The sequence below is a fragment of the Eumetopias jubatus genome, unplaced genomic scaffold (genome assembly GCF_037043125.1).
Source record: "Eumetopias jubatus isolate StellerSeaLion01/CBP00866 unplaced genomic scaffold, mEumJub1_p1.0 scaffold_8, whole genome shotgun sequence".
Classification (NCBI taxonomy): Eukaryota; Metazoa; Chordata; class Mammalia; order Carnivora; family Otariidae; genus Eumetopias; species Eumetopias jubatus.
The window spans coordinates 23,167,636-23,180,884 of NW_028274814.1; the positions used below are offsets into that span (position 1 = coordinate 23,167,636).

The 13,249-nt window shown below is 44.9% G+C and overlaps 1 protein-coding gene across 1 annotated transcript in view; it reads left to right on the forward strand.

Moving 5' to 3' along the window:
* Positions 1–5,017: 5,017 nt before the first annotated feature.
* CCDC3 (coiled-coil domain containing 3) overlaps positions 5,018–13,249 on the forward strand; it is a 117,027-nt gene continuing 108,795 nt past the window's right edge. Inside the window, exons 1-2 of the mRNA XM_028114710.2 lie at positions 5,018–5,391; positions 7,752–7,926. Of these exons, the coding sequence (XP_027970511.1) occupies positions 5,018–5,391; positions 7,752–7,926 (549 nt within the window). The remainder of the gene's footprint in view (positions 5,392–7,751; positions 7,927–13,249) is intronic.

A 13,249-nucleotide genomic window follows, 5' to 3' on the forward strand; every position in this document is an offset into this window, starting at 1 on the left:
CACTGACAGGATAGTCCCAGCACCGAGCTCTAGGATTTTGTAGCAAATCTATGCCTTGTGCTGGATATGACTATTTTCCTTTCAAAAAATAGTGGTATGTATCAGTCTGAGTCCAAGACTGAGACCTGAGAAGCAGGGAACCTAATGGTGTAAATTCCGAGGGTAGGAGAAGATGAGATGAGATGTCCCAGCTAAAGGAGTGATGCAAGGAGGAAAAAGATGGGGTTGCAAATTCCTCCTTCCTCCACTTTTTGTTCTCTTCGGGCCCTCAGTGGTTTGGATGAGGCTGGCCCGTATTGGGGAGGGCTGCCTACTTTGCTGAGTCCACTGATTCAAATGCTAATCTCATCTGGAAACATCTTCACAGACACACTCAGAAATAATGTTTAATCTGGGTGCCCTGTGGCCCATTTAAGTTGATACATAAAATTAACCATCACAGATTGCCACGGCCTTGAAAGAAATAGATTTGGGAAATGGGCGACAAGGATGTCTGGGGAAGAGGTCTGTGACGGACCTCTTGGAATGGTCAGATTACAAAGATGTTTGTGTCCCATGTAAATGAGGACCAAAGGCATTCACTGAAGAGAAGCTCTCAGTAATTAGGTGGACAAATCATGTACTCTGTGGATATCATTCTCTCTTCCTAGCCACTCCAGTGCTTGCTCAATGGACCCATGAAAAGAGTGGCCATGGTAGGATTAGAGGCTATGCATTGGTCTGACAGCATGGATTTGCTCTTACCAAGGCTGACCTGGCAAACACCGCTGCTGAGAGCCTACTGTGTTAGCAACAGAGACCAATACTGATCCCCTAATATGGTCCCATTCACTGGGGGAACCAACCAGCCACCTGGTGGCAGGCCGATTACACTGGACCTCTTCCATCTTGGAGAGGACAGAGATTTGTCCTCATTGGAATTGGCACATTCTGGACCTGGACACACCTTCCCTGCCCCACAATGCCTCTGCCAGTAGCACTATCTATGGACTCATAGAACCCCTTATACCCCATCATGGTATCTCCCACAGCATGGTTTCTGATCAGTGATTTCCATAGCATTGCTTCTTTTATAGCAAAGGGAATGCAGCAGTGGGCTCTTGGCCATGGAATTAACTGGTCTTCTCTTATACTGCATCAACTAGAATCAACTGGACAAATTTTGAAAGCTCACTAATGTGATAGAATGGCTCACTGAACACTCTTTTGTGTCAGTTGAGAGTCATATCCTGAAAGGAATGGGTGCTATATTAAAGAATACCAGGGGGTGCCTGGGTGGCTCAGTCAGTTAAGTGTCTCTGCCTTTGGCTCAGGTCACGATCTCAGGGTCCTGGGATCGAGTCCTGTGTTGGGCTCCCTGCTCAGCGGGGAGTCTGCTTCTCCCTCTCACTCTCCCTCTGTGCTCTCTCTCTCTCTCTCAAATAAGTAAATAAAATCTTAAAAAAAAAAAAAAAGAATACCAGGTGTGCTTTGAAACAGAGAATAATCCAAGATGCTGTTTCCCCACAGTCAGAACATACGGGTCTTGGAATCAAGGAGTGGAAGTGGCTCATTCACTGGTAAGTCCAATCATTCATTGATAGAATTTTTGCTACCCACCCTGGCTACCTTGCGCTCTGCTTGTATGGAATTCTTAGTCCCCAAAGAGAAGATGCTCACCAGAGGACACCTTCATGGCCCGAGGTAAATCACCCCAATCAGTGTGGCACTCTGCCTGACCTGACAGAGGAGAAGAGAAGCATGACTGACGTTTCTGTGAAGAATACAGGAGAAAGATAATCTCTCAAAAGTGCTCGTTTCTGGAAAATACATTCTGGATAGGACTGGAAGAGTTTGGACTCTGTCAAGTTTATAAAAGAGAGAAATCAGCCATGCATACAGATTTTTTTTATTTGCTTGTCTGATTGGAAAGAAAAGTCAGGGTTTTATGATCTGTTGAGCGGACAAATCTTTCCCAGCCTTCTGAGATGCTTGAAGATGCAAATGAAAAGCTTGCTTACCATCTTGTCTGTATAAGTTACAGCATAAGACTAACACGGAGCAGGGTTGCTGGTTAATACAAAATTAATGTTAGTCCAATGACATACTGCTTTAGCGATCCTTGGTGATTATGCTAAGGTTATTACTATGCATATATTCACTTCTAGATGAACGGTCCACTTGCACCTTTAAAACATTGCCTATTTTGTCCATATTCTCATGTTGTAGTTAAACGCACATACTCCAGAGTCTGATGCTGGGGTTTGAATCCCCGCTCAGTCACGTTCCAGCTCTGTGATCTGGGGTACGTCAATTAATCTCTCTGTGACTAAGTTTCCTTATCTACAAAATGAGGATGATGGCATATGTACTTCAGAGTGTTGTTTGAAGGATTAATTAAGGTAACACATTCAAAGTCCTTACAGTAGTGCTTGGCCCACAGTAAGCAATGAATACATGCTAGCAATTGTTAATATAATTTGGCAATGCTTGCTCAAAGTCTGCTTGCCGGGAATACAAACCATTTTATATCCCCTCTCTCTGTGGCAAACCTGCAGAATGCCTGTTAACATCTGTAATGGGCCAAATTCTATCTCCTTCCCTCCCCCGCCCAAATTCACAAGTTGAATCCCTAACCCCCACTGAGACTGTATTTGGAGATGAATACTTTAGGGAAGTAATTACTTCCTTAGGTCACATGGGTGTGGGCCTCTAATCTGATAGGACTGGTGTCCTTATAGGAGGAAGAGACGTCAGAGATCTCTCTCTCTCTCTCTCTGCATGCAGGAAAGGAAAGGCCATGTGAAGACACAGAGGGGAGGCAGCTGTCTACAAGCCTGGAAGAGAGCCCTCCCCAGAAACCAACCCTGATGACGTCTTGATCTTGGACTTCTGGCCTCTAGAACTGTAACAAGAGAAATGTCCGTTGTTTAAGCCACCTAGTCTGTGTATTTTGTCATGGCAGCCCTGGCTAAGACCACGACATGATAAAGTTTCCTAATTTACATGTTCAGTGAGAGACAAGTGAGCAGTGCTGACACATGGTGTCGAAGGTCATCCTTGAACACCATTTACCTATCATGTGAAAGTCTGGTATCTACCATGGGGCATGTGTATATGTGTGAGGGGGTCATATACACCATCAGGACCACTGTTCACTTGATTCCTTCTAATGATAACTGTTTTTTTCTGCAAAGTTCATCAAAGCCCTAGGCTGACTACTAGAGATATGCAGGTATTAGTTATTATCTGTGAGAAGCCCTCACTCTTACTTCTGTCTGCTTTTAGGCTCATCACAGCGGACTTTGTAGGAATAAGAACTTGGTTGACTGAGTCACTGATCAGATTCTGGGCTAATGAGATTGCATGTCAGCTGGAGCCTCCCAGACCCTCACCAGCTGGGCAGTGCTGGCTGGAGTACTGATCATTCCAGTTCTGGGGATGCCCAAAGGTCTCCCTTGGTTGTCCCCCTATTGCCTGAGGCTGCCCTTCTCACGGCTTTTTCCTCCGGAGTCCCTGTCCTGCAGGGGTGGGATCTGGACCACAGAGTTGCCTTTCAGACTACGGTCACAATGAGCATTCATGAATTAAATTGCCCTACTGGAAGATTTAGGGATCACAGGAAGAAGATTTGGGGGTCACAGGGAGGCGAGGCCCAGCCTTGAAACTTCCTCTCCTGCTTCTTTATGCTCTTTTCTCCTTACCTTTCCTTCCAGAATTCCCTAAGAACTTTCCCCTCAGTGCATGGAAGGATTTAGCTGGGTTCCAAGACGCAGACTTGCAGAAACCCTAGTAAATAAGATGCTTACAGGACAGAGTCTTCCATTTTAATGCAGTTCTGCTTATACATTTATTATAAGTATATATTACATACTATATGACATGTACCATGGAATGCATATTACATGCATGATTATATGTAAGATGTAATACATATAAACATATTATAGATACAGTTATAAACATCGTGTTTTTTCTTCTTCTTAGTACATTAGAACACTCAGGGCAATCTGGAGATAAAAGGAGCTGCTGAGTTTAGAGAGAGAGAGACTGTTGAGCCTGAGTCTCATCAGACTCACGCATTGACTTGTGAAAAGCTGGTTGGAATTTACTTCCTCATTTGTTCCACAGGTGTAGCAGAATCTGGAAGTAGGAATTATATAAATCATGCAGCTTTAGGAAAATCAGGACAAAAAGGCTCCTCAAATCTTTTATTAGGGCTTTCCTAGGACTATCATGAAATAATAAGCAACACGAAAGAGAGCGAAAGAGAGAGAGCTCTCCAAAAAAGTTTATTAGCCCTCGCTGAACTTCCTAACTCACCTCCGCGAAGCAGAAGTCAGATTTGATTTCTACGCATTTCGACCCTAAAAGAACTACGCAGAAAACTTAAACGCCTCTACGGAGGAATCATGCAAAGCAACAACGATCATTGTCAGGAGGCCACGCGTTTGGAACAGGCTTTCCGCCTGGAAAGCTTTAACCCAGCGCATCCGTGGGGCGCGCGGGACAAGGGCTGCGCCGCCGCTCCGGGCAGCGAGTGACCTTCTCGCGCAGCCCGCGCACTCCCCCCAACTCCGCGCGGGGGCCTGGGGAGGGGTGCGGGCCGGGACGGACACGGCGCGCAGCGGCTGCCGAGCGCCCCTGGCCGGGGGCCCACCTCCGCCGCGGCCGCCTCCCCGCCCTGTCCCGCCGCCGCCCACGCCCCGTCGCGGGGGGCAGGGCAGGAGGCGGGCGGCTGGCCCGCCCCGAGACCTTTTAAAGCGCCGCGGGCGAGGGCCGGGCGCCGTAAGCTCGGCGGCTGGGAGAGCGGCGCTCCAAGCCCAGCGCCCAGGGCTGCCCTTCGCCGGCCGGCGGGGCGGCGCTGTCGGCCCCGGGGCGGGCGCTCCCGGCTCGCCGACGCCTCTCGCTCGCGGCGGCCGCGCGCCACCCCGCTCTGTGCTGCCAGTCCCGGGAGCCCCCGCCATGCGCCCAGGCTAGTGCGCCCAGGGCGCAGCGCCGACCCCGGCCGCGCCGGCCGCCCGCTCCCGCCGCCGGCATGCTGCGCCCGCTGCTGCTCGCGGCGCTCTGCCTGGCCGGCCGGCTTGCAACCGCCCGCGGCTGTCAGCTGCCCTCCGAGTGGAGACCCCTGAGCGAGGGCTGCCGCGCCGAGCTGGCGGAGATCATCGTGTACGCCAAGGTGCTGGCGCTGCACCAGGAGGTGCACGGCCTGTACAACTACCTGCCGTGGCAGTACGAGGCCAGCGACGCGGGGCTCTTCTACTCCGCCGAGATCGAGATGCTGTGCGACCAGGCGTGGGGCAGCATGCTCGAGGTGCCCGCGGGCTCCAGACTCAACCTCACTGGCCTGGGCTACTTCTCGTGTCACTCCCACACCGTGGTCCAGGACTACTCGTATTTCTTCTTCCTCAGGTGAGCGCGGCACCTCCCGCCCACTCCTTCTCCTCCAGCTATCCGCGCGACCTCCCGAGGGCACCGTTATCCGGAGCCAGGTCAGGAACAACAGGGAATCCTGCCCGTACCATTTTGGAATACGCCTTGGGCTCCTTTCCTTACTCTTTGTTCTCTCCTGCTCCGTGGGACGTCTCGACAAAGGTCCTGGGGTGTATTTGGCTAAGGCTGTTAAAAAACAAAACCAAACCAAACCCCCAAACAGGGATGATTTCAGTGCTTAAAGCGTTGGAGTGTTTCAGGCAAAAGCCCAAGATAGTTTCCAAAAATCCATTTGACTCTTCTTAAAATTTGTACTTTTAATTGGATTCCCTGGGAGTAGCTTGGGATGGTGAGGGGGGGAAAACACCAGACTTTGAAATCAGATTCTCGTTGGAATTTTGGCTCTGCTCTTCCTGTGATTTTTGAGCAAATTGTCTTTTGAAGAACCTCTGGATCCTCAGTTCCATAATGTGAGAAACCAGGTTGGTGAGACCAACGCACAGTTATGCAGAACACCTGGTGCAGGTTAGCTGCAGAAGGAAGAGTCACTCTTTTCCCCACCTGCTGAAATGCCAAGATAGGCATGGTGTGGAATGCAGCACAGCTGTCCCTTTGTTTCACCCCCTTATCCACCACCAGCAGACCTCAGCGTTGGGCTTTTCAAAATAGCAAAGGTTTATGTGGGGGCCTGCTGGGGGAGGAGGGGAAGACCTGGCTTGTAGTGCTTTGAAGAGGATCCATGAAGCAGGCAGGAGGTTCTCTCTGACTGGAGGCTCCTGGAATCCTGTCAAGTTCCATGAAAGTTGGCCCGCAGTCAAGACAGAATTCGCGTGTATAAGAATTCAGTCAATGGGTCTGAAGCAGGTGGAACCCTAAATGCATTGGCTGTCTCCCGCTGAATTAGAGTGATGTAGAGCAGCTGAGAGAAGCCTTGAACTGGAATGTAACCTACATATCAAGCTAGTGAGTGAATTAATCCACAGTTGAGACTGGTAATGATTCCGGTCTTCCCAGTCCCTGAAGAGGCAACAAGGACTTTTGGAATGGCTCTGACCCCAGTCTGCGGATTCACTTTTAACCTCTTGAGATTTCACATCCCTCTAAGGAAACCGTAAGACCCACCGAGGGGCGTTCATAAGCTCATGGCAACCCATGTTTCCCGTATTGAAGCCAGAACCTCTAAGTTTAGAATACATGGCGTGCTTTGTGTTGGCTTGAGTGGTTTAGTGAGATTGAGTTGTTTTTCTTTTCTTTCTTTTTAATTGCTGGGGAAGTATAGTTTCTAAATAAAGTCAGCAAGGAGTGAACTAGTATCCTTCTTGATACAGAGAAACAACTCAGATTTTTCATGTTTCTCTTTAGGAAGGACACTGAGACCCCAGCTATAAAGCTATTAATCACTGAAACTTTATTTTCCAAAGCAAAAAGAGCTGGAGGACTTGAGCAGACATTATTTTTTCCTGATTTTTATCATGAAAGAGCTTTGTCCAGTGGCTCTGTGGTGGTCAGCCAACTCTTTAATCTTTCCCTCTGACATATTTACAAAAAGTTAGGGCAGAAATAGAGTCAACTGGTAGTCTGACAGATTTCCATTTCACAGGGCTGTGTTGCCCTGAAGTTAACAACTGCATACAAATCATTCCTCCCCTGTTATTCTGGGACCCAATGAGACAAGAACAGATTCTGGGCAGTGTCACAGGGGAAAGTGGCAGTGGAGGCTCCCTGGTGAGCCCTACATCCCCTCTTTGTGCTGGAGGGTAACTTCGACTTCTCTCTCTATGTGATTTCTTTATCTTTCCAACAGGTGATTTATTCTTAGCTCTATAAAAATGTTAAAATCCGTACCGCACTCACTGTATGCCACTTTATCTAATGCAGTCCTTCCACTACCAGCAAGAAAGTGCTATTCTCCTCATCTTTGTCTGGAATAGTGAAGCTTAGATAATCGAGGAAATTCATCTCTCTTCAGATAGATCAGTAGCAATGGCAGGATTCAAACCTGGGTCCTTAGAACTGGCTTTCCTTTGGTCAAGAAACAAGGAACACTCGGTGAGAAAGAAGGCCACTTGGGAGATCTACAAGTAGACACATATGCATCTCCCCCCCCCCCCCCGCCCCACAACCCTTCACCTAAACTCCCCTCTGGGAAAAGATAAGGACAGACTCCTGTAGTGTGAGGCAGAGAAACATTTAGAAATAGTTAAGTCCTCTAATGAGAGCCATGTGAGACCTAGTTGTGTAAGGGCAAGACTGTCAGTCTTTACAACTCTTGATTAAGGCTGCTATACCCTATGGCTGTCCAGTCTACAGTTCTGCTTTTTTCTTTTTTTCCCCATTAGGATGGATGAGAATTATAATCTCTTGCCGCACGGAGTCAATTTCCAAGATGCCATCTTTCCAGACACTCAAGAGAACAGAAGGATGTTTTCCAGCCTTTTCCAGTTTTCGAACTGTTCTCAAGGGCAGCAGCTGGCAACTTTTTCCAGTGACTGGGAGATCCAGGAAGACAATAGGGTAAGAACTGGCTGTTCCCTGGGTCACAGCAAAATAATAGACCAACTACATCTTGTCTGAATTCTGTGACCAGAGGAGTCAAGAGTGCTCTTCCAGAAGCCCAGACCAAAGAGTATTATCCCTCCTGTTATCCTGGCAGTTAAAAAAAAAAAAAAAACAAAAAAACCCCAAACCAAAAACCAAACAAACCCCAAACACTGCTCATAAACTGGATTCCTGAGGCTTTACTCGGTTTGGGGTTCCTCATAAAGTGAGAGAACAGATGGAATGAAGGTTGGCATATGGCCTCAGTTTCCTTTCCTGTGAAATGGAAACAATCTACATCATAGGGTTGATGCAATATGATTTAACTATGTAAAAAAAATATTAAAGCCTTTACCCTAGTGCCTGGCAAAGTACTCAGTACGTGAGAGCTGTTCGGACTATTCTATCATTGCTGTTATTGATTGCATAAGGCTCTAGGGACTCTTCTAAGGGAGAAGAAAAAGTCCTCAAAGAAATGGTTGTCCTAGCTAACACTTTCATGATTGTTAACTCTAGTTGTGAAGACCTAGAGGTACAGGGTGGCTAAAGTGGTTGTGGAATTGTAAGGGTTAAGATAATTTGGGGTCTGAAGATATAAAAAGGGTCTGCCCATCCGGGACAGATGCCAGAGTTGGAGGGAGATTTTGAAGACTGTCCCTTTCCCAAATGGCATTGCCGTCCTGGAGCTGGGATGACGTAGGACTGTGTCAGTAGAGGAGGTGGCCCCAGTCCCAGTCTCCCATCCGAGATGTTTTTAGGACAGTGTGACAGACTGCTGGGAGCATTCTGATGTGGGGTTTGAGGTATCCCATGGGACAAGGGCTATTTTTATGGGTTGATGAATTACTTTGCCCATGGTAGGTGGCTCGCATGAGTCCCCGAATCTAGAAATGTAAAATGGTGGTCAGTGGGGTTTCTCTCCCACCTCTGATGCCCGCCCAACCTGGTTCCCACCTACTCTACAGACAAGTAGCTACTGTTACTAGTTTCTTCTAAATGTTGGGGTATTTCCATCCAACAAATAATTCAAACTTGTATTATTTACTGTTGTCTTTGACACAAATGGTAGCCCACTATGCACACTTTGCTGTACATTGCTTTTATTCACAAGTACATCTTGAAGATCTTTCTATATCAATACAGATAAAGTTGCCTTAAAGGCTGCCTAGTGTGTTCCATTGTGTGCATGTGTCACAATATATTTGATCAGGTCCTCTGTTAATAGGTGGTTAGGTTGGTTTCCAGTACTTTACTATTACAAAGAGTGTGGACATGTAGGATATTATACATACCTCATTTTGTGGGACTGCAGAGTCCAATCTTTAGCCATTATTGTGTGCCTACTATAAAGCAGCTACGGTGTTAGATGCTAGTTTTTCAATGTTGAGCAAAATACAAAGTACCTGTTCTCCTGGAGCTTGTGGTACTAGTGTTGGTGATTGACAGAATCAAAAGACCCCATTAATGATTGCATAATTTTAAATGGAAACCTATGCTCCAAAAAAAAAAAAAAAAAAAAATCCGGGAATCTGACCTAGACTTAAGGGTAAAGAAAGCCTTCTCTGTTGACTTGTTACTGGAGCGAAGATCTGATGAAGAGGCATCCTAGTTAATGTTGGGATCAAGGAGAGAGGAGTGCAGCCCAAAGAAGGACAGTCTGTGCAAAGTCCCTGTGGTGGCAGAGTGCATGGTACCTTTGAGGGAATGAAAGGAAGCTACTTGTCTGGAGCAAAGGGAGTGAGTGAGAAGGATGGGACAAGAGCTGGAGGTGGGGCCAGACCTAGTGAGGATTTGGGCTTTGTCCTAACTGTAATGGGAAACCTTTTATGTTGTGAAAGGAAGGGGCGATGGGGATCAAATTTACATTTTGAAAAACCAACTGGGTTGGAAGGAATTCAAGTGATGTGGTGAGAACAGGTAGTAGTTATAAAGCTACCGGGTAGTTGCTGGCCTATGGTAGAGGCAGTAGGGGTGGAGTAAAGTGGAAAAATTTGGAAGAGATTTAAGAAATAAGTAGGTGTTCCTTGCAAAGTAGGTGGAGGAAGGTCAAAGATAACTCCTGGGTTTCTGCATGTGAACTGCATGCCAGGACAGACACGGAGAAATGTGCATAGGAAAGGTTTGGTAGGGGAATTCATATGTCAGATGCTGAAGGTACAGAGTTGAGGTGTTTTTGAGCCATCTGAGCCATTTTGTGCCAAGTGAGATCTTGAATAGTGGTTGGATCTATCTGTTCAGAGCTTTGAGAAGAGCTCTAAGTGGCAGAGAGACCTTGGGACTTAACAATCATTAGGTGTCAGTTGAGGCTAGATGTGAATGAGAGTTTCAAGGGAGAGCACATGGAGCAAAGTATGGGCCCAAGGGTAGGACTGAGCCTTGTGGAATGAGAACACTGGTTGAGAAGGAACAGTCAGAGAGAGGTAGAAGAGTCAAGGAAAGCTAGAAGAGTCAAGGGTACAGAGCGTTTCTAGAAGAAGGAGTGATCATCAGAGTCAAAAGCTGTTGAGAAGTCAAGTAAAACGATGACTGAGGAGTAACCTCTCTTTGGTGACCCAAATGAGGACAGTTTCCATAATATGAGGGAGTAAGGTGGTGGGGCATGAGTGAGGGTAGGCAACTCTTTGATGAAGTTTGCCTGTGGATGGTTTAATACATATAATAAGGCTGCAGGTGAAGGGGGTAGAATAGTTGAGGGGAGGGGTTTTGTTGTATTTAGAGATGGCAGCCTGTTCACACCACTTGGTCTCTGTTTTCCTACTCCTCAGACACTGTCTATTCAAGTCGACTGAACGACCCAAGGGCAGGGATATCTATTTTCTTTACTGTTGTATACTTGGTGTATTTTTTTATGGGTCTTACACATTTGTTAAATGAATCCTGTCTCTCATCCAGAGAGAGCTGATGTCAAAGGAAGCAGAAGCCTCTGTCTCTTTCGGTCTCATTTTCTACATTAAGATCAAAAATCCATATACAGTAAAAATCACTCTCTTGCATATGTTATGAGTTTTGATGAATGCACATTGCTATACTGTATAATCACAACTACAACCACAGTGTGGAAAAGCACCATCACTGAACAGAACCTCCCTTCTGCGCTCTTTTTGGTCAGACTCTACCCTTACCTGAACTCACGGGAACGACTGATATGTTCTCCAACACTAGTTGTGCCCTTCCAGAGTGTCCTATGAATGCAATCGTACAGTATGTTGCCTTTTTTTTTTTTTTTTTTTAGTTTGGCTGCTTTTTCTTAGCATAATACATTTAAAATTTGTGTTGTGTTTATTCGTACACTTTATTTTTAATTGCTGAATATTCCATTGTAGGGATGTATCTTTGTATGTTTGGATATTAACCCCTTATTGGGTGCACCCTTTGCAAATACTTTCTCTCATTCAGTAGGTTGCTTCATTTTGTTGATGGTTTCCTTCACTGTGCAAAAGGCTTTAGTTCAATGCAGTCTCAATTTTTTATTTCTGCTTTTGTTGCTTTTGCCTGAGGAGACTTACACAAAAATCTGCTCAGACCAATACCCAAGAGTTTACTGCCTATGTTTTCTTTTAGGAGTTTTATAGTTTCAGGTCTTACATTTAGAGTTTCTTTTTGTGTGTGGTGTAAGAAAGTGGTTCAGTTTCATTCTTTTCTTCATGTAGCTGTTCACTTTTTCCAACACTATTTATTGAAGAGACTGTCTTTTCTCTGTGGTATATTCTTGCCGCCTCCTTTGTAGATGAATTTACCATATATGTGTGGATTTATTTCTGGGCTGTCTGTTCCGTTCCTTTGATCTGTGTGTCTGTTATTGTGCCAGTACCATACTGTTTTGATTTACTGTTGACTAGAAGTGTAGCTTGAGATGTGGGAGGATGATCCCTCCAGCTTTGTTGTTCTTTATCAAGATGGCTTTGGCTATTCGTGGTCTTTTGTGGTTCCGTACAAATTTTACGATTGTTCTATTTCTGTGAAAAAATGCTCTTGGTATTTTGATAGGGATTACACTGAATGTGTAAATTGCTTTGGGTGGTATGGACATTTTAACAATACTAATTCTTCCAATCCATGAGCATGGTATGTCTTTCCATTTGTGTCTTCAACTTATTTCACCAGTGCCTTATAATTTTCACAGTACAGATGTTTCACCTTCTTGGTTAAAATTATTCTTAGGCATTTTACTATTTTTGATGCAATTGTAAATGGAATTGTTTTCTTAATTTCTCTTTCTGATAATTCATTATTGTGTAGAAATGCAACAGATGTCTGTATATTAATTTTGTAAATTAGGGTTTCCTGTATTTAATGTCATAGCATTTGCACATAGAGACAGTTTTACTTCTTCCATTCCGATTTGGATGCCGTTTCTTTCTTGTCTAATTTCTCTGGCTAGGACTTCCAGTACTGTGTTGAATAAAAGTGATGGGCGTGAACATAGCCTTGTCTTGTTCCTGGTTGTAGGGGATACGTTTTCAGCTTTACATTGTTGAGTATGATGTTACCTGTGGCTTTCCATACATGGTGTTTATTATGTTGAGGTATGTTCCTTTTGTACTCACTTTGTTGAGAATCTTTATCATAAATGGATGTTTGATTTTTGTCAAGTGCTTTTTCTGCATCTATCATGATAATCTGATTTTTATCCTTCATTTTGTTAATGTGCTATAATGTTGGTTTCCCACTTGATTGTGGTGAATGATCCTTCTAATAAGTTTTTGAATTGGGTTTGCTAATACGTGGTTGAGGATTTTTGCATCTCTGCTCATCAGGAATATGGGCCTATAATTTTTTTGTAGTGTTTCTGGTTTTGCTAACAGAGTAATGCTGGCCTTGTAGAATGAATTTGGAAACACTGCTTTAATTTGTGTGAATAGCTTAAGAAGGATAGGTATTAACTCTACTTTAAATGTTTAGTAAAATTCACCTGTGAAATTTTCTGCTCCTGGAGTTTTGGGTATTTTTGATAACTGATTCAGTTTCATTGCTAATAGTCTATTCAGATTTTACATTTCTTCCTGATTCAGTCTTGGAAGTTGATATGTTTTTAGGAATTGATCTGTTTCTTCTAGGTTTTCCATTCTTCTTGGTATGTAATTGTTAGTAGTTGTCTCTTATCCCTTGCATTTCTGTGGTGTTAGTTGTAGCTTCTCTTTCATTTCCGAGCGTGAGTCCTCTTTTTTTTTTTTCTTGATGAGCTGGTTAAAGGTTTATCAGTTTTATCTTTTCAAAAAACCCATTTTTAGATTGATCTTTTCTATAGTAATTTTAGTCTCTATATCATTTATTGCCCCTCTGATCTTTATTTCCTTCC